Genomic DNA, 20,251 nt, shown 5'->3' on the forward strand with positions numbered 1-20,251 from the left:
GTCATAGGACAAAGCAGTGTTGCTAGAACCAATGGTTCTAGCAACTCTAGGACCCGAGAAGCTACAAATCACTGAGGCGCAGCCAATGCATGCGCAAATCTCCTTGACGTCGCCAGATGGCGCCACTTGCCCGGCAGCTACGCGCGCGCCTGAAGCATCGGGACCAATCAGTGCCTGCTCAACGGCGTTAGGGGGGCTCCCGGTGTTCCACTAGCGGTAACAAGGTACACGGTATGCTAAAGGTGTCTATTTGCGAGAACTTCGTTGACGACTTCGAGAACGAGATCCATCGTAACGCTGGCAAAACGCCAGTGCAAACGTAAGCGAAGCGACTGTAGCGATGGCCGCAATAGCTGATAGATGCCTTCAACGTGCGGCCGGCGGTAGCTTTCGTTTCGGCTGCTGCTAGGCAGCGCTGGCCACTAGAAATCAAGGAGTCTGCGTTACGTCATGTTACACGTCACTTAGTCCTGTGTCGTCATAGGAGAATCCCAAGTTTGAATCAGAGCGGCGGGAAAAACTTTTTCAACTGCGAATTCAAATTTCTTAGAAATAAACGCATCTTTCGCTGCCGGCCAAGTGGCAATAAAGCCATGACATGCTGAACTATCGGATTTTGCTATAAAAAAAATATTAATAGTGCTCTCCTCACTGTCCCTTTAATGATGGCAGCTATCTAAATAATGTGCAAGGTAAGCTAATTAACCAAAATAGCTAGCATTCTAATAGGTAGTTTTAAGGCATATACAGTAATTACACTCTGTATTTTAAAAACAGCTGGTTACTGAGATATTTTTGCCACTGCACAAGATGAGCAGCTGCTTGAAATAGCTCTCTTTATAATTCTTAATAGGGCTGGTCATGATGGTTTACCACTTGTAACGCATGGACAGCACTACTGGACAGGGTTACCACTGTTTACTTGTGGCATGATAACAATGTGAAGCATCGTGTTCTAAGAGAAGATGAAGAACAAAAATGCATGCGAAGGGAGAAGGCACTATGGGGCAGAAAAATTAATTTAATATCAGAGCCACAGTAAAGGTCTTCACTTCTGCATACAGGGCACTTTCTTTTTTTGCTGTTGTTTACTGCCATCACATTGCACTGAGAAACTAAGAATTACAAAGGTAACAAGGAAATGCTGAAAAAAGAAATGACACGAAGAGCAAGAAATGGAGTGGATTGGAGGAAGAAATAACTTGTACAAAAAATTTGGGGCCTGCATCCCTTTGGCTTGTCTTTGAGCTGCATATGTTTTCTTTTGCTGCTTCAGATTTGTACCACATGCAAATTACAGTGAAGGAACGCAAGAAACGATTCCATGAAGATGAAATTGAGTACAAGCATACTTGGGTTCTAACCCGTGGGGCACCTGTGGTATTGTATATGATACGTAGAAGGTTAATGAAAAGCCTTGAGATTAAATTGTGCACCTTGATATGTACATTGGTAGCATTGAGAGACCAGGGTGCGCTGAATTCAAGAAGCAAAGATGGACATGGGCACGGCACGAAACAAGGGAGAAAATTCTGAGGGGAGGTAAATGCAGCAAGGGATGGCTGAGAGTTATGTGGACTGAAAGTTGGCTGGAAGTCTGTGGCAGAGGCAGTGGGCATAAGAGGAGCTGTTCATGATTATGACACTTTGGTTAAGGATCAGCGTAAGAAATTGGCTCTGAAAACATTGGTTCATTCCGGCAGTTTGCAGTCGTGGCTCAAAAGAAGAGATGAATTGGATGAGAAGCCTCAAGCATGACGCATTGACAGTAGCATTATGAGAATGTTTTAGTTACAGTCACCTGGCAAGTGGCTGAGAACAAATGAGTCGTCGAATTTGAGCAAGAATCCATGCTACATGGAAAGTGTAGAATCAACCATCATATCTTAGCAGCACCTACAAAGCTGTAAACACAGCTTCGCAGTGCCTTGATTATGTGACTGAGCATTGTGCAGGTGTAGCTTGCTGAATGATTTGTTGTTTTTTTTTTCTTTGCAGGCTCTCAGAATTCAGGGACATAAGGGAGGCTCTCTTTGCAGTCGCAGCACATTTTCCTCTAGTTGGTGTCACTGAGGCTGAGAGTAAGTGGCTGACATGCAGTTCATGTGTAATCTTTTCTTGCTGTTTGTATAGTAAAACCTTGCGGATATTGTCACCGATAAACGGTTGAAGCACACAGACCAGGTTTAGTTAGACGTGCTGGGAGTGCAAGACAGAAGGGGCTCAAGTGAAGAAGATAACAATCTTCTGGCCCCTCGAATGCCCAAGGCATGGCAAGTCCCAGCTAAAACAGTTCGGCCGTGGTACGGTGCCACTGGATGGATTCGTACTGTCGCAATACGTTCCCAGTACATCCACTCAAGATCGTGGGTGTTCAAAAGTGTCCCGTTGTATTATTTTCTTCTTTGTTCACATGTTTCCAGATAGCATGATTTCGCAGCTAGTGTGTTTAAAATTTTGACAAATTCCGGTCATATATGTTTAGTGACCAGCCACTCATGAGCAAACGTACAAGTGGGCCAAACACGGGGGCATGGAACGTGAGCTGAAATGCAGCAGCAGACATTTGCCGTGGTGGCTTCTGTGCATTTTCTAGACGTAAAAGGGCAAAGCACCAAGAGGGAGAGAAACAGAAGAACGGAAAGGGGTAACTCAGTGATTTCCAGTATACCCTGCACGTGGGAAGGGGAACAAAGGGAGAAGTGGGAAATGAGCTGTTCCTAGGCCTTTATCAAGGGGGCACACAGGCGCGCACTGAAAGTTTAGTCTTGAACTCAACTCTTGAGTTCCTTATGGATTTCAGTACCACCTTCACAGCTTTCCTCTGTGATGAAGCTTTAGTACAGGGCCCCAGGCGAAGCACCAAAAAAGTAAATTATAAGTGGCGTGTTAACATATGAGTGGGCCGTTCGTGCAGGGATGCGATGTGAGAGGAAAGTATAACAGTGCTCTTACATGGAAGCTGTCTGGGGAAGGCAGCATGAAAAGCAAGAACACTGCGACAGCCACCGTGGCGGCTTTCCCGCTGTGCCTTTGTATAAGAGGCGAAGTATGTGAGAACTGAGCCGCCATGGTGGCTGAGTGGTTATGGCGCTCGGCTATTTCAATGTAGGTGAAATTCTAGAGGCCCGTGTACTGTGTGGTGTCAGTGCACGTTAAAGAACCCCAGGTGGTTAAAATTTCCGGCGCCCTTCACTACGGCATCCCTCATAGCCGGAGTCACTTTTGGATGTTAAATTCCCATAAACTATTAAACTAGAAATCATTATAATGTTCATACTACAGTAAAATCTTGATAGTACGACTCACACTACATTCCAAAAACTGTACTTAAATTCGTGTTATCGAAAAAGTGAATGAAGTCTGCATGTTGAAATGCATTGGTGCAAATTTATTTCCTGTTGCATCAAGACCTGGGGGCTGTAATTGTTCTTTTCCGACCATTCCCAGTGGCTGCTAAGCTGAATCCACCAGCGTACGCATTGCCATTCAGGGTGGCACAGCAGCTTCCATCACTCATTGCTCATGGGTGACTGCTGCGTGGTTGGTGATCAGAGCTTTGGAGATGTTCATTTATTTTGAAAGTGTGACATTTTTGCCCAGTTTATTTGATTGTCGACGTCACCGTTACTGTGTCAGAATTTGCCGTGCTGCTGCAGCCAAAGTCTCTAATCTCTGATGGCCCCCTCGCCACATCACTGCTGGTGTCATCTGTAGTGGCACAGAAATGTGTTTGCAGCACCTAAGAGATTCTGTGCATTGTACGCAGTGTGCTTTATATTCATTATCTCAGAGATTTCATCTATATAATGTATTGCCGAAGTAGTAGCACCTTTGCTTGATAACAGTAACTTGCAGTATCTGCACTTCACAAATGTAAATTAACCACACGATTACTTTGATTCATCAAGCGGAACACATCTGTTTCTCGTTTCTAATCCATCACAGTATTTTCCTTAATCACGCCTTTGCGAGTCATTGATGCTGTGTTGCGACTAGATGCATTTCCGAATTTGTTGCCTCCATTGCTCACAGAGATGTTTATGGGGTTTCTCAGAGTGAGATCTCCCATAGGAGCGGTCTGCCGAGTGTGCCCTGCTGCCGTGATGATAGCCGTGGCACTGGCTATCGTTGAGGGAGTAGAAGTGATGGTGGGGCAGTGGCCGCATGTGTTACCGAATTACTGCGTGCAGTTTTGCGATAGGCAGTGCGATTCCCAGCATGCATGGTTTGTTTTAGTGCATGAAGTCTCTTTTGGAACCTTGCCAGGTCAATTCCTGTGACTAACATTGTTAATATGGTACAGTGAAAGCAATGATTTCTGCGTGGAACCCACAATTGCTTGCCTGTTGTTCTTCGCGTCGGTTTTTGTTCTCTGCCGTGCATTCTTGTATTTTTCTGTGTTTGACTATTATAATTTATCCTTGATCTCTTGTGCACGCATATTGAACCGGCTTTCTTGTTTTTTTTCTCATGTGAGGTCCCCCCACAGCTCCTGCTTTGGGACCTCTTGCTGAGTAATATCTGTAAAATTGCCTGTATTGGTATTTATTAATGAAGATTGGTTGATTGAGTATAGCACGCAGCAGTTTTTGGCTGCTCTTTAGAAAAGCCTGCAGAGAATGCGACAGAAATATGTAGTTTCATGACTACGTAGGAGCCTGTGCTGTAAAACTTGTCTGAGGTATATATTCTTTCATCCTTGATAGTAATCTAGGACAGCACACCATCAGTCCTGCTCTTTGCAAGCATGGTTTGCAGCAACAGCGTGGAATAATGCAATGCATGCTAATGCTTGACTGACACTGTTCCCACCTCGAGGTATTGATTAATTCACTCTCGCCCTGCCATTGGCTAGTTGTCCCGGCTAGCTTAATTGATAGAGCGACCGCTCCGGTGAAGTAGTGGTTCCGGGTTTGAACCCTGGACCAGGACGAATTTTTCTTTAACTGCGAAGCTTCTGCGGAGGCTTTATAGCTTTCCTTTGTAGCCGTATGGCTGCGCTTGGGTGTATGCCAATGAGCAATTACTCCCATATTACAAATCGGCTCCACCTTGGGAGATTCCCCTGAACATTTGACCAACACATGCAAGAAACTTAAAATACCCCTTCCGCACTTGCATCTGCACAAAAAGAAACAAATGTAAACAGGAGACAAACAAATGCTCACTAGCTACAACACTCACTTCACTGTTATCTGTACAGGGCTTAATTTTTGTGAGGATCTTCCCGAAAAAAATGAACTGTCTTTTCTAGAACTGCTCTCGTCACTTCGCATGTTTTGATGCTGAGAGGCAAATGTTTAAAAGGCAGCTGAGCTTGTCCTTTTCTTCTCTGCCCGTTTGTGCCTTCTTGTGCCCCTCTCCTTTCTGTGAAATGTTTAGAACCCAGCAAAGAGCTCAATAGCCGTCAGAGCTTTTGTCAGCTTTTCTCAGTAAGGTTCTGTGCTGGCCGTGTGAGCGAGGGGAGTGTACGAAGATGAGGCTGTGGATGCAGAGTTCGAATTGCTTCCAAAAATGACCTTTTCAAGAGGCATGAGCCTTCAGCGTGCTTTCTTTTTGGCTACTGCTGAGGTAGGTTGCATGAAAGTGTGACACAGTGTAGCATGAGCCACGTATGCCTGCCAGTGCTATAGGACGCTTCGCGAAATTTAGAGCTCAGTTGTTTGCAGTACTTAGGCGTGAAAAAAAAACCTTTCAATGTACTTGTTTTCGACATAAAAAGAATAAGCAAATGCAAGAGGAATTACGCGCATGGCTTCCAGACTGCCCACCTCCCGAGAGCGTTGCCGATGCCGATGAGCGATGCCGAGTGATGCCGTTGCTGATGCCTTGGCAGCCGCAGCTATAAACTGCAGCATCATACCCTCTCAGCTTGGCCGGCTGCTCCTACAGGAGATCAAGTGGCTGTGACACTTTCATGCATGCTCTCAGCTTGCACCAGTCCTGCTGTGTTTATTTTGTCTCTATCACTCGGTTACAGAGCTGAACTGCTTCCCGTACGCTGCCACCGATGGGGCAGCATATTTTTCCTGGCCCCTGCCAAAGCAGCGAGCTTCCGAGGTCAGTGGTCCTCGTCCTTCTAATCACTTTGCCGTTGTTTTTTTTCATCCCTCCAGAAACAAATGCCAAACACCTTTGCAGCATCCTGCAAGAACTCTTGCCGTATCTTTCCGCTGTAGTGCTGCCATGAGCCTTTCTATGGGCTGAATTGATCACACTGTCTCGTGACTGTGATGACAGCAATGGACAATGTCGTGGATAACTGAAAGGCAGGTTAACAAATGTCCTTATGCTTTGCAGCTAATGGTGGCAATATAATGTGCAATTACAGGCACCAGCCACGACTGGCCACACACCTATAATGCATTAGCACATCTTTTCCTCTTAAATTCTGTTGCTTTTAATGGTTATTATCGTCATCAATGAAAGCATAACAAGGGTTGAGCAGACAAAAGTAGGGCCAAGGAAAACGTAAGGGAATGTTTCTGTTTTTAATTTTTGGTGCTGATCAATGGGAAATGAATACCTTAGTTAATTTACTTTATGATAGCTGAGAGGTAATCTTAGAAAGTTGAAGAAAAACAATCATGTGCCGCCAGTGGGACCTGAGCCATGATAGACCTTCGTACTTGAAAATCAGAGGTCACAGGTTTGGATCCCACCAGCAACGTGTGGTTGTTTTACACTATAGCGTGTACAGCTTGTTCAGTCGAGAAGCCGTCGGCGTAGTAGTAGTCAGCACTGTGTGTTGGAAATAATCAGGGACTGCGTAAAAAATATCGTATCATGCCAACCGTTTGCCGCTGAATGTTCTGGTGGTGTCATACAATTCAGCATTTTGCGCAGCATAAACTAACTAGTCAAGTTAAAGCCTAGCTTGCGGCAGGGCTTTGAACCGGCGACCTGTAATAGGGGGCTGCGTAGAAAAAATCATACCATGGTAATTTATGGTTCTCGTGATTGATAATTAATTGGTGTGTGAGAGGCGATGACGAGTTGAAATTGTTGTAATTAATTAATTAATTAAAGAAATGAAAAATGAAAAACAAAAATTGGAAAAAGGGGGTTCAAAGGTATCAAAATGGTAAGAATGAAAAGCCAATACATGATGGTGCTCATTAAGAAAATTTAGTATGTGTAATTGATCAATTATTTAATTGCAACAGTTAAAAAAATGAAAAATGGGTTCAAAGGTGTCAAACTGCTCAGAATAGAAAACCTAAGCCACTATGCTATCGCGTCATACCCTTAAGGCGGAGCTTGTGTGTCCTCTCCAGTTTTTTATTCTGCTCTCTAATGATTATCTTTCAGCCATAAAGTAATTACACTATTAATTTCTCATTGATCAGTACCACAAAATAAAAAAGAAGCATTCCCATATGTTTTCCTTTGTTTCAGTGATTGTTGGCTTCTTACGTAATCACAACTTTTCAGATTTTTGAATCGTTGGATTTGTTCCTGGAACCTAAGATACTGTTAAGTATTGATGAATGATCCCAATAGTGTGGCTTTCTCCAGTTCGCTGACTACAACTTTGTCTACATTGATTTGCTTGATAGGCCTCTCAGAATGGCTGGGGATAGCACACAGTTTGCCAGTTACTACTGGGAACACTGTTGTTGGCTTGTGCCATAGTCTCTGTAGCTGAAATTTTATATACTTCTACTTCCTAGTGTTTTTTAAATTACTTGTGCTCAACACCACCCACTTTTTTTTGTGATGGCTAAGTTGTGTATATCATGCTCCAACACCTTGTCCCTTTGAATCCAAAAGTCGCAAAATATATTCATTGTCATCATCATCAGCCTGACTAGACCTACTGCAGGACAAAGGCCTCTCCCATGTCTCTCTAATTAACCCTGTCCTGTGCCAGCTGTGGCCACCTTATCCCTGCAGTCTTCTTTATCTCATCCACCCACCCAACTTTCCGCCACTCCCTGCTAAACTTACCTTCTCTTGGTATCCAGTCCATTCCCTTTAACTACCATCGGCTAGCTTGCCTTCGCATTACATACCCTGTTCAAGAAGTGCTGAACGACATATGGTTCCATCTGCTTTTCTTGTGCGGAAACATTTCTGTGAGATTCTATATTGTACAGTCTTTTTGTGTCTTGCCAATGCATATGGGAACAAACAACAGTGGATGCGGGCGTGCGACGTGCGGAGGGCTCTCCAGCGTCTTGTCGAGTGCCAGCAGCCAACCTGGCTTTCATCATCTCCAGCAACAAATGACTGTCAGCGCCTCCTGCCCTCGCGGAGGAGCACTGTCCTGCTATGTCGCCATTTTGGCTTCACACCACTGCACCCCGGTGAGCAGGGAAGGGCAGCCTTTGTTGTCATTTCTCGTTGTTCTTTCTTCGTGCTCTCTTCTTTCTTGTTTCTTTCTTTCATCTTTTTAAGCATTAAATGCCATACATTTGTGGGGCCTTCTGATTCAGTTCCCATATGCACAGCTGATTTGGAGGCTGCCATAGCAACATTGAAAAACAACATCAGATTACGAGTCTTGTTTGGCAAAGCATGGTTTGAAAAAAATTGCTAGTATGTTTAGGCTGAAGATGTGGGCCAGAGATGATATATCAAGGAACACGCAATAAACTGTCGGGGTTGCAGCACTTCCTGGTTGCGAATATAGCTTGTTGATACAGCATGATTGGACGACACAGCCAAAGTGATGAGGGATGCAGAGAAGGTGTCGCAGGGCTTAACTTGCAGCAGCTTGTTAGGAGTGCCTGTATGTTTGCAAAGTGCACGTGATAAACTGTCGTAAGTTCAGCACCCATGTTAGTTCCAATTTCTGTGCATCCCCCATCTTTGTCTCGTATTGCCCAGTTATGCAGCACTTCAGTGCAGCCGGCATTTTGCCTGAGGGAGGCAGTCCATTAACATTCATGCATTCGTTGTGGCTCGATGGTCCCAATGCAGCCCCTCATTTTTTCACTGTCCACATATCAGTGCATAATTGACTACTTAGGAACCATTAAAATTGTGTTCAGTACATCATATCGAGTACTGTCACTTGCCTCTCTAAATTTCTGTTTTGCTTTTTAAAATTTTTTTCAGACACTGATGCTGATGATCTTCAAGACACCGAAATGGGCAGTGAGTATTCCGAGCTTGCTGATTCATGCAATATTGTTAAAGCTCTTAGAGTAATCAATTTGAATAATTTCTGTTAATTCTGCTGGCTCAGAGGCCCTTTTAATTCCATCACAATGCAACCTGCCAAGCATTGCATCATAAGGGATTGTAGTTTGTTAATGCGAGAGTATTATTTGGCTCATTGTGCGAAAACCTCGCCGTCATCAGAAAGCCATGGCAGACATGTGTGGCAGCGAGCCGCGAATGACGTTATCATCTCTCCTGGATCAGTTGACCATTACAAGGCAGGGGTAGGTTAAGAAAGGCAAATAGACTTCTGCGGTGAATGGAAACAGGTTTGGAGGCTCCCCTCGTCCTCCCTATGGTGCTATACAATACCCTCTGAGCTGGATAACAAAGCAGAGTGCCCTCAAGATAGGGCAGAAATGCGGCCGGCAAAGAACGTCTTCATCCCGCTTGGAGCAGTCGGCCATCGCAAGGCAGGGGTATGCCAAGGCAAGTTGACTTTTGCAGCCAATGGGAGCAGGTTTTAGGCACCTCTCCTCCTCCCTGCAGTGGCCATACAGTGCCTTCTCAGCTGGATAAAAAAGCAGACTGCGCTCAAGATGGGGGTGGCTGGACCCCTGGAAGGTGGTCACTGTCTCCACAGACTTGATGTGGTATCGTACACAGTGGCATGTGGGCCCCACTAGGAAAAACAGTGCCTACTGTCACGGCTGGGTGTAGTAGTGAACACGGCTTATGGAGTCTTCATCCAAAGTTCAATTGCTCGCGTCCACATCAGGGGAGACGGCAAAGCATGGCCGGAGGTGGCAGTTCACTGTGGACCAAGTACGAGACCGTATTTGAAGCAGCAAAACAGTGTTCATCCCCCCCCCCCCCCCCCCCCCCCCAAGCCCCGGCAACAGTTGAGCAACACACTCGGCAATAAGTATAAATGTGCTCGCATCCCGGCCACCTGCTGTTATGGTCCATGTGGAAAGTGTGGTTATGAATGAGTGTGTGTTTGCTTAGGTAGAGTAGTCTTGCTGCCTGACACTTCGGGAACAGGGTTTAGTGCAGAGACTATGCTGTGCACGTCAAGTTTGGTCGTAAAATTCTGATTTCTGAAACAGTGATTTTTCTAAAATAGTAGTGAGATTGCTGCATCAATTGCGCCAACCTGCATCATTGTTTTAAAGCTGCTACATACTGCTACAAATAGCTTGTTTTTTTTTTTTGAAATTGCGCTAATCTCGCTCCATTCGAGCAACCAAGAGCTCAGGCGAATACGAGGTGCTGGATGGCATGATTCTGGCCTATTCTTTTGAAATGGGTTGCGAAAGATGACCAGTTAAACCCAACCTTGCCCCGTTTTGCTTCTTAGCCTTTCACAATCTAGCTTTGGGTTCTAAAATTTCTGTTTCAGTGGCACTGCCAACATTGTCCAAAATGAGTGCAGCGCGTCCACGCGCAAAAAAAAAAAGCATTGTTTTGAAAAGGCCTGAATGGTGCTAAATATAGGCCTTGTAGATTTTTTGGGCTTTTGCGCAGCACTTGCACGCATCCCACTGCATCAGTATATGAGGGGGGACACAAAAAAGGCTGAACTGAGAGCGCGCTGCCAGTCGTAGACGTAGTAGCGAGTTCTACTGCTAGATGGGGCTAGTAGAGAGCTTCACAAAACAGCTGTGCAGACGGTGTCATTTTGTAGGTTAAAGTTTGAGCGTTGTGATGTGTTTCTCTTACTGCTATTTTGTTCCGCCTGCGAAGTCATTCTGGCAAATTTAAAAGAACGAAGAGTGTATTTAAAATAAAGTTTTGTTTCCTGCTTGAAAAATTGGCAACGTAAGCTTACCAAATGTTGCAACTGGCTTTTAAAGAGGATACTATGAGCTGCACACAAGTTTTTGAGAGGTTTGGGTGCTTTAAACGTGTGAGATGAGTGCTGAAGACCACGCTCGTTCTGGGCGTCCTTCAATGTCTCGAAACGATGAAACCGTTGAAAAAATCCGCCAAAAGATCAACGAAGATTGTTGTTCCACGATCGACCAAATTTTAGAAGAGACAGGTGTGAGTTGGAGCTTGTGCCAGAGGATTCTGACTGAGCAGTTACAAATGAGTCGTGTTTCCGCTAAATTTGTTCTTCACCTTCTCACACAGGATCAAAAAAAAAAAAATTCGATTGAATTTGAGCCAGGACTTAAAAGAAGAGATTGAAAGTGATCCAAACTTTTTGACCAAAGTCATTACAGGTGATGAGAGTTGATGTTACGGGTATGACCTAGAAACTATGCAAGCGTCAAGCCGGTGGAAGTCTCCCAACTCTCCCAGACCAACAAAAGCGAGACAACTGAAGTCGAATGTGAAGACACGGATCATTGTTTTTTTTTGATGTTGGTGGAATTGTGCATTGGGAATTTTTTCCCCCTGCTCAGACTGTTAACGAGCACTTTTATTTGGAAGTTTTAAGACGTTTGCGAGAGGATGTGCAGAAGAAACGCTAGGAAATTTGGCGATCAGGTGACTGGTTCCTTCATTACGACAACACCCCTGCACACGCGGCCTTACGAGTGACCCACTATTTGGCCCTTCAGGGATCACCTGTCGTTCCCCACTGCCTGTATTCACCAGACCAAGCCCCGGCAACTTTCTTCTCTTTCCGAGAATGAAGAAAAATCCAAAAGGGGAGTGTTTTGTTGATGTGGAGGCGGTAAAAACAGCTTCGCAAAGGGCAATGATTGATATCAAAGTTGAAGAGTTCCAGAGATGCTTCAAACAGTGGGAAAAAAGACTTGGCAAGTGCATCGCATTTATGGAGAGTACATTGAAGGTGACTGGGGGAATTTTGCACAAAAGTTAATAAATAACGTTTTTATGCAGAAAATCCGGTTTCTTTTGGGTCCCCCCTCGTATATTACCGCGAGTATGGTTTCATATGCATTACAGCTGATAGCTCAACTTCACTGGCCTTGCGACTTTAGAATGGTGCCATTGAGCTTTGTCTCTGTTTGTACAGTAGAACATGTTCATTTGAACTTTCGGGGTAGATGGTTAGTTTGGGTAAATCGGAGTTTTGACTAAACTGAGCCACTCCAATTATGGGATGCTATTCTTCTTGGGTTGGCTTACAGTGATCACATTGCTCATGCAAATGCATTGCACACAATCTTGAGGTTGTGTTGTTGTTGGACATCTTTTGCCACTTGAGCTAAAATTGTAGTTACAGTGTGAGGAAATAATTTTAACCGAGTTCTTTCATTGCAAACACTTGATGAAGTATTCAAGGGTGTGGGATGCACACGGTAACGTTGTGAGCATGATGCAAGGAAAATGGCAGTGCTTATGAGGAGGTAGACCGTGCAGGTGTTGTGTGAAAAAATGCTTCGTTGCAAGATACGTGGCCATGTTGCACAGCAAGAAATAATCTGTGTTATGTCCTGAAATGGCTGCAGCATTGTGATTCTATACAAAGTGAAAAGCTGACTGATGGCCTATTTATTCATTGCAGCATTCCGTAACCGAGTTTCTGCTATTAGAGAGTGTTGTAGGATGCTAATTGCTTGTGATGCTGGGAGGCATAATCACGTGACAGACTTTATACTAAGCTTAACAGGTGCTGGGTGAACCCCATCCTTCACATATATTTTAGGGCATGCTGTGGTACACTTTAATCAATAACCCCTAAAGATACTGCTACCTGTTTATGTAGAGTGTCTATGACCCAGTGTGCACAAAAAGCCTCATCGGGAAGAGCTCTCTGGAAAAAGGCGGTTTTGTTCTGAAGTGGCACCATTGTCACATGGAAGCTGTTTTTTTTAATTGTGCAAGTTGTGGTTAGGGCCAGTAAAAAAATTCTTTCCGTAAAAGGTAGCTTGGTACAACCAAGCTTGGTACAACCAACACTCAGCTGTTTTTTCAAGCTGATCTACAACTTCTGTATGGACACTTCGTTCCTGAAGCCAATAATTTAAAGGTTAGCTGATTAACCTTTACTAATTTATAAAGTTTGGAGAAGGAAAGGCTATTGCAGATTAGGCCAGGTGACTCTCAACACATCTCTGTTGGTTTCACTGGGGCTAGGATACTCCGTGCTTTCTGAAAGCTTGGTTACATTTAGCTGGGACACCTGGCATAACACACTGGTAAACTGCCAGTTATTGCTTTACCAAACAAAAAATGTTGCCTTGATCAAGCAGTGCCAGGACTATTGTTCTTTCGATGTACTATCAAGGTAAAGGATTTAATTTTCTTTCTCAAAATCCTTGACAGGAGTGCTAGACTAGAAGTGAGACGTACAAAAGTGAAAAGCACGATCACCATGGAGGCTCTGCTTACGCTATGGATTTCTTGTACTTTGTTGAAAAAGTCGTGGACAGTGGGATTTTCTAATAGAAAGTTTGTCATTGAGTTGAGACCAACCTTGTTTTTATGAGTAGCTGCTCAGTGAGCCTTGCTTGGCTTCTTTAATTATTGGCATATTTCAAATGGGGATCCAGAGCAAGTTTTTTACGCTCCGCAAAGCCAAAGAGCACGTTTGAGTGGATGATTTAGATTTAGATTCTGAACTCTGATTGGAGTTGTTTTGCGTCTGTGCGAATTTTAGCGGCCGCAGTGGCTCAGTGGTTATGGCGCTCGGCTGCCGACCCAAAAGACGCAGGTTCGATATCGGCTACGGTGGTCAAATTTTGATGGAGACGAAATTCTGTGCGATGGAGACGTGTACTGTGCGATGTCAGCGCACTTTAAAGAACCCCAGGTGGCCAAAATTTCTGGGAGCCCTTCAATACAGCGTCCCTCATAGCCTGAGTCACTTTGGGATGTTAAACCTCCATAAACCAGAGCTATTCCAGATCACCATTTTGAATACACTGAATGGTGTACCCCTTGTGAATTTCCACTCCTCTGCTTCTATTTTTCCTTCTTGGGAAGAACTATTTCTTGCCTCATTTCAGCTCTTTTTCGCTTTCCTGTAGGCGTAATCCTGTACCTCTGCCTTAAGTCCTCACTGCCGTGTTTTATTACGAATACTGCTTCATGCTGCCTTCTAAGCTTCTCATCAGGGTCCTTTGACAGCTCCTTATGGTCATGAAGCTTTCCCCACAGCTTCGCACAGAACCAGTCACTCTGAAAGCTGCCAGTGTTGTTTGGATAGGGGAGAGATGTCATCCTGCCTTCAAAGAATCCTTGCACATGGAGAGAATTTGCTGTGTTGGGAATGTCATAATGAAAGCATTTGTAGCTATGCACAGAGCGGAAGACAAGTGGGAAATGTATCTTCCTCACAGAGAAGGCATGGTTTAGAGGACTAAACTTGTGCATGTTCTAGAGGACACGAGGTCGGCGTTCTCTAAGGCTGTGTCGGAAGAGTGGTGCCAATTTTTCCTGTCTGCTTTTCCAGTTGACCTGATGCTGCAGTGGAGTCACACTAGGCAGCATCTCTTGTAGTGTTATGCACAAGTTTCGTGACCAGGAGGGAAGTGCAATGACCCTGCTAACTCCTCTTTTTCTTTGCCCATAGGTGAACACATTGGCATGCACAACAGCTACTCGGAGCCGTGCGAGCTGGTCTCACGGCTCGCCAATGCTGTGTGCACTGTGGGAGGTGCCCAAGAGTGTGCACATGTCGCAGAGGAAGAAGTGGATGTGGACGGAGCTGAGGACACCAACAGTGGGCTTCAAGAGGGCGCTAAGGTGCCGAACTCAAGGACTGAGTCTAGTGCTATAGCAAGCGATGGCACATTCTCGGAGAGCCCTTCACCAGGGAAATCGCTGCTGAGAAAGGCAAAGGTTCACTTGCCACTTTCGCCAATGGCTGCCTTTGTACGAGAAGCTGCCTCAGAGGTACGTACACACACCTACAAACGTGCCATTGAAAATGCAGTTTATTTCTTTACTTATTGAAATTAAAGATGCAAGGAGGACTTGTCACTTCTCTTACTAAAAAAAAAATTTTGTGGCGATTACACGTTTGTGGTGCTGCACTTGATGAGCATCTGCAGGTTTACCGCCGTTGTGCTTTTGTGAAGTATAGTTTGGGGATTTACTATTTAGCAGATCAGTTGTGACGGATGCACTGCTATCACAGACAGATGATGAGGGTGCGGACATCTTTCTTGGGTGGCTTGGAGCTTGCGTGCCTGCACCTTGTTCCGCACTTTTGGTCATTGCTCTGCATGCAGATGTGTGACAGCCCTTGTTCTGTTTGTGCCTCTTCCCTCTTGCGAGCCCTGGTCGCCTGTTTACGCACTGTGTATTTCGCCCGAGCTTCTGCATGACATTGTTCCTCTGTATGAGTAATGCTAGCTTCACCCGCACACGGCAACTCTGAGACTGGCAGCAAAACAACAGTGCTCCCTGGCAATTGACTTTCCCAAGCCGGCAGCAGCACTAGCACTGTAGCTGTGAAGGGCTGTGATAGCGTATAGCCTAGCGACTGAAGCAAGCAACTTGAGTAGGTTCTAGAGCAGTTTCGAGATGCCATCAGTCTTAGCACAGGTTGGGACATGAATGTCATGAAGTTGTCCACAGAAATGCCAGCGATTTTTTGGAAAGACACCAGGCTGTTTGCTATTCAGTGCAAGTCAAGACAGCTGCTAACAACTCGTTTTGCGGAGTAGAGTAAAACAGAGCAACAACTTCTACTGAAAAAAATGCAGCCTAGTAACTAGTTGTCACACAAAAATTCAATGATATCTAGGTTATTTCTGACAGTAAACGGATCATCTGCAACCAATGTATACAGCTGTTTCAGTAGGTAGCACCCAATTTTGTTTTTCCAGGCACCTCTCTCACTGACTATGTGCCTGTGCGGAATATGTTGATCCGGTGTTTTTGCAGTGAAAGAAAATGTTCAGACCGTTAGTCGTACAGTCCCAAATACCGTTTGTGAGTTTCAGGAAACCAACGTCTTCACACAAGGAAACAGCTCGGCTGTATACCTTACCTGGTTTGACTTTTGTAGCTTTGAAGTTTCTGTGGAAGGTCGTCCAACAGGGCCGGATGAGAGGACAAGTGAAGGTGCTGGCTAGATGGGGTTATCAGGACGGTGCCCTACAACGAACCCTACACGATAACACCAACGAAACATGTCGTGAATTTTTAGGGACGACGACCTTTGCTGCTGTGGACAAGGGTGGCATGAGAGTGAACACTCTCAAGGTTCGCTTACACTACACATAAACACCTCCGAAAGGAGAAGATTGGACAGCTGTCGCCTGTTGCTCAGTTGGTAGAGCACCGGACGCGTAATTCGGAGGTGGTGGGTTCGCATCCCGCATGCGGCGTGTGGTTGTTTTTTCTTCTGCTTCTGTCAATCTCCCAGTGATAAAAACTACGAAAGTTAAAAAAAAAAAGATATCCCCTCTGCTCCTTGGTTTCGGTCACTGCTGGCTTCCGTCATTTGTGTCATCACTAGCACCTCTTTCCATTCCCTTGTCTTTCGACTCATGCAGACCGTTAAAAAAAGGAAGCTTTGTCGCCATGCCATCTGAAAAGCTCCCCCCCCCCCCCCCCCCTCCCTTTCAGTTTTAAAGGGCATGGCCACTAAATCCATTATCAGCATCATCAGATCAGCTGTCCGCGGGCGCCCAGATTACGCAGCATGCGCGCTGTGCTCTCTCTTCGCTCACACGGCACTGGGGCTGCGCATGCGCTGGCTTCGCTCACCATGGGACTGGGAAGACGCTGGTGACGCATGTGCTGCTCCAGTGGCAGTGCGGCACTTAGGCACCAAATGGAAGGTGTCGCTGAATTTCGTTCAGCTCTGTGTTCTCCCTCCCTCTGTTCTGGCACCAAGGCCACCTGTGGTGCCCCGACAAGAGCTAAAAACACTGCATGCTTAACAGAGAAGGGAGACTCGCTAATAATGACGCAGACGGTGCAGCCTGCGCAGCTGCGAATGTGGCTTCTTGGACAAAGTTCATGCAAGGAAATCGTGCAGTGGTGAAAGTGCGGGAAGCGTTGGTGCTAAGCAGCCGCCAGGCAAGATTTGCGACCATTGACAGCTCTCGCTGATCTTTTAACTAAGCCATAGCCTGGTTTAGCCAATTCCTTTTTTTTTTAATTGCTTCACTTCTGTATGGGTCTCTCCTGCATTGTTGTGATAACTTGAACTTATGCAAATCAGCAATATTTTATTATTTTTTCTCTCTTGTCAAGGAAGTCCATACTATTTGTTTTTGTGTTATATTTTTCTGCTTTTGTTATGTGCAGTAGATGCCAATTCAAATTGCTGATTTAACCAAACTGGCATTTTGTTCCAGTCAACGTCAAGTGTATTGAAAAGGCTGCCATTTTCTGGAACTGCATGTTGCAAACAAATTTTTTGGTCCTCTTTGAATTTTAATTATTGAGTTGACCGGCCTAAAATAAATCTGAATTAAGCCAAACTTTAAAGCCTTTTGAATGCTCTTGACAAGACACCCCTCCTTTATTTTTTTTTGCAGAAATTTATACTTGGTGGGCTCACAGGTGACTAGCTAAGTAGTTGTTCTACTTCTGCACATTTTCCCATCGTCTCATTTCCTCTCTTAGGTTGGCGTCCACCTCACAAGCTGCGAATTGGAGCCACGTGTTGATGTACCAGTTGTGGAGGAAATGATTGCGTCCGTAAGTATCTGCAGTGTTCTTTAGCTGAGTTTGGCCCACTAGAGGGTTTGTTTTACTGTCAGCTAAGGGAGAATCTGGGAGAAGGTCAGGTAGGACAGATAGAAAAGAGAAAAAAAGAAAAGAGAGAGGGTAGAAATTGTAGCAAGCTGAACATCACACCTGGCCTTAAAAGAAGCTAGCACAAAAGGAAACAGAAAATAAAACAAAAACAAAACCAGAAATGCACAGAAAAAAAAAAGATAGGAAAAAGAACGTATTAAACAAATGGTGAGGCTCTTGCTGTACAGTTGAGTACCAAAAGTGTGCAAATAATAAATAAAGATTCTAAACCAAAGATTGCAGCTGTGGTTACCTTGGAAGAATGTAACGCCACACGGGTCACGCAGCCGAGCGTGTTCCGCGTTAGCCTTGTCTTGTCCTTTCTTGCAGTTGTTTCTTGTGTTAGGTGAAGGTCCATACTGTAACCTCTCTGCTCCTTGGATGGACACTGTCCTGCCTGATGTGACGCAGTTCCTGTTATAGTAGTGCTGGTTGGGAGCATTGCCAGTTGTGTGGTGTTCTAAGTGCGGTGTTCTCATCTGGCTTATGCATGTTGTGTGCACACTCTTAGTGAGCATCCCACTTTCCCCTGCTGACGATATCAGTTGCTGCTGTAGCGCCATGATTGCGCTGTAGAAGCTACAGAAAGTACTGCTTTGATGAAAAGTTTTCAGGCCACATGGTGCAATTTTAAATCATTTATGGAGGCAATTATGGAAGCCCTGAAGCTGTTCTTGAGCACATTAAGTGAACGGTTTTATTATTACACTTATTATCTTGTTAAAGACCAGGAGTAGATCCAATGTATGTCATAGCATCTTGTGTGAGTGAATTCTGGTGTGGTGAAAGTCTGTTTGCCCTCTACTGCTGTTGCTGTGCTTTGTCTGCTACTCTCAAGTTTGTGCTGTGCACGGGAAGAATGCTGTCAATAACTGCAACACCAGCTATTGAGGCTGCATATTGTGTGCTCCATCCTGCACATTGTCCCATCAAAGGGGTACCAAGGACAAATTGAAGTTGGCTTCTATTGATAGACTACGGCATTCAACAAAGGGAAAAGAGAGCACTCTTATCGAAGACGAAACTTTTATAAGCTAGGAAAGACCCCAAAATGCAATACAGGTGTCCCAAGTAAAATGCGTGAGTTGACATTGAATTTTCAGGGCAGATCCCGCAGGCTATGCTGTACTGCCGTTGACTTCAAAAAGGCTCTTGCCTGGTGTGGACATCATGAGTTTGAATTGAGATTTTTAAATTTAATGTTCTCAGCCATAAATTTATTTTTACTGCTGTACAGACGTTAACGTGCGTGCAAAGGATTAATTTTTGCTAAGAACATTACTTGGATAGAAATGTCCCTTTAAAATGGCCGCAGAATATTATAGTAAGTGGTACAATGCATATGCACCGCTCTTAAAAGTGTACGGTCTCCAGCAAAAGTTTACATAACGCGTGTGCTTCAGCACAAATTTTCTGTCGTGTTGGTGTGCGACCGCATGCACCTTGTATTGATGCCAGTGAGTGAGGCATGCATGCCTCCTCGTGCTTGCCGGTAGGGGTGTGCAAATAGTAGTTTTTCCAAACAGAATCAAATATGAATACTGTAGCTTTGCTACCAAATCGAATACAAATAGTTTAGCCGAAAATCGAATTGAATAGGGTTCAAATATTTTTCTGAATATAGTGCGAATATTCAATGAGGAATCATGAGAAACAGCGAAGTCTGCTTTAGCAGTTATAGCTGTATCTGTTAAAGGATGCAATGCTGATCTCCATTGGGGGTCACAACACAGTTAGCATTTAAGCTTTATCGTTGTCATGTTATGCACATAGAAAAAGCGCCTTTTGTCATTGATAATGGAAGGTAAGGGACTATCACCACATCTCTATGCATGAGAGAGGTGAGAGCTACGTATCAGACATGGCCTCCGGGGTCAGGCATGAAGGCTGGTGTTGCTGAACCTACCTGGGCCCTGTTGCATTGTCCAATCCCTGAGGCCATGCATGAGGATCATATACACTGCCATGCGAATGGAGCGCACCTCCATCCCAAGCATACCAGTCGTGGCAGCATGGTACGAGGTGTGTACGGTCCCTGTTTTTGGAGTAGTTGTGGAAGAAAAATACTGCAGGCCTTATTTGAAATTTGTGCCAGTTATTCAAAACATATACAGTTTGTTTCAAATAATCTTTAGCGTACACTGTTCGAATAACTGAACGGCAGGATATTTGGTTCGGTATTTGAAATTTCCGAATATTCGCACACTCCTACTTGCTGGCATTTTTTTCTTACTGCACAGCCACATCCCTTAAATTGCTGGCAACTGTACGCCAGCCACCATAAAAAAGAAAATTAGGTTGGTGAGAAGTGAAATGCGTAAACTGTTGAAGGAGGAAGTTCCTGTGTTGCACTAACAGCAAGACTTGGATGGTGCTCGAAGCCCCAGAGAAATTAAGTTTTCTGGCAACTTTCGTGCTCATGCATTCTTGCCGTTTAGTTTTATTTTAGTATTGATCT

General features: G+C 44.7%; 1 protein-coding gene across 1 annotated transcript in view; it reads left to right on the forward strand.

The window, feature by feature from the left end:
* D12 (YEATS domain containing 2 homolog D12) overlaps positions 1 to 20,251 on the forward strand; it is a 54,461-nt gene that overhangs the window by 32,304 nt on the left and 1,906 nt on the right. The window contains exons 10-15 of the mRNA XM_089548497.1: positions 1,999 to 2,081; positions 5,984 to 6,063; positions 8,144 to 8,312; positions 9,067 to 9,105; positions 14,606 to 14,928; positions 17,620 to 17,694. Of these exons, the coding sequence (XP_089404623.1) occupies positions 1,999 to 2,081; positions 5,984 to 6,063; positions 8,144 to 8,312; positions 9,067 to 9,105; positions 14,606 to 14,928; positions 17,620 to 17,694 (769 nt within the window). The remainder of the gene's footprint in view (positions 1 to 1,998; positions 2,082 to 5,983; positions 6,064 to 8,143; positions 8,313 to 9,066; positions 9,106 to 14,605; positions 14,929 to 17,619; positions 17,695 to 20,251) is intronic.

Source organism: Amblyomma mixtum, chromosome 6, assembly GCF_055824585.1.
Source record: "Amblyomma mixtum isolate Tamu chromosome 6, ASM5582458v1, whole genome shotgun sequence".
Lineage (NCBI taxonomy): Eukaryota > Metazoa > Arthropoda > Arachnida > Ixodida > Ixodidae > Amblyomma > Amblyomma mixtum.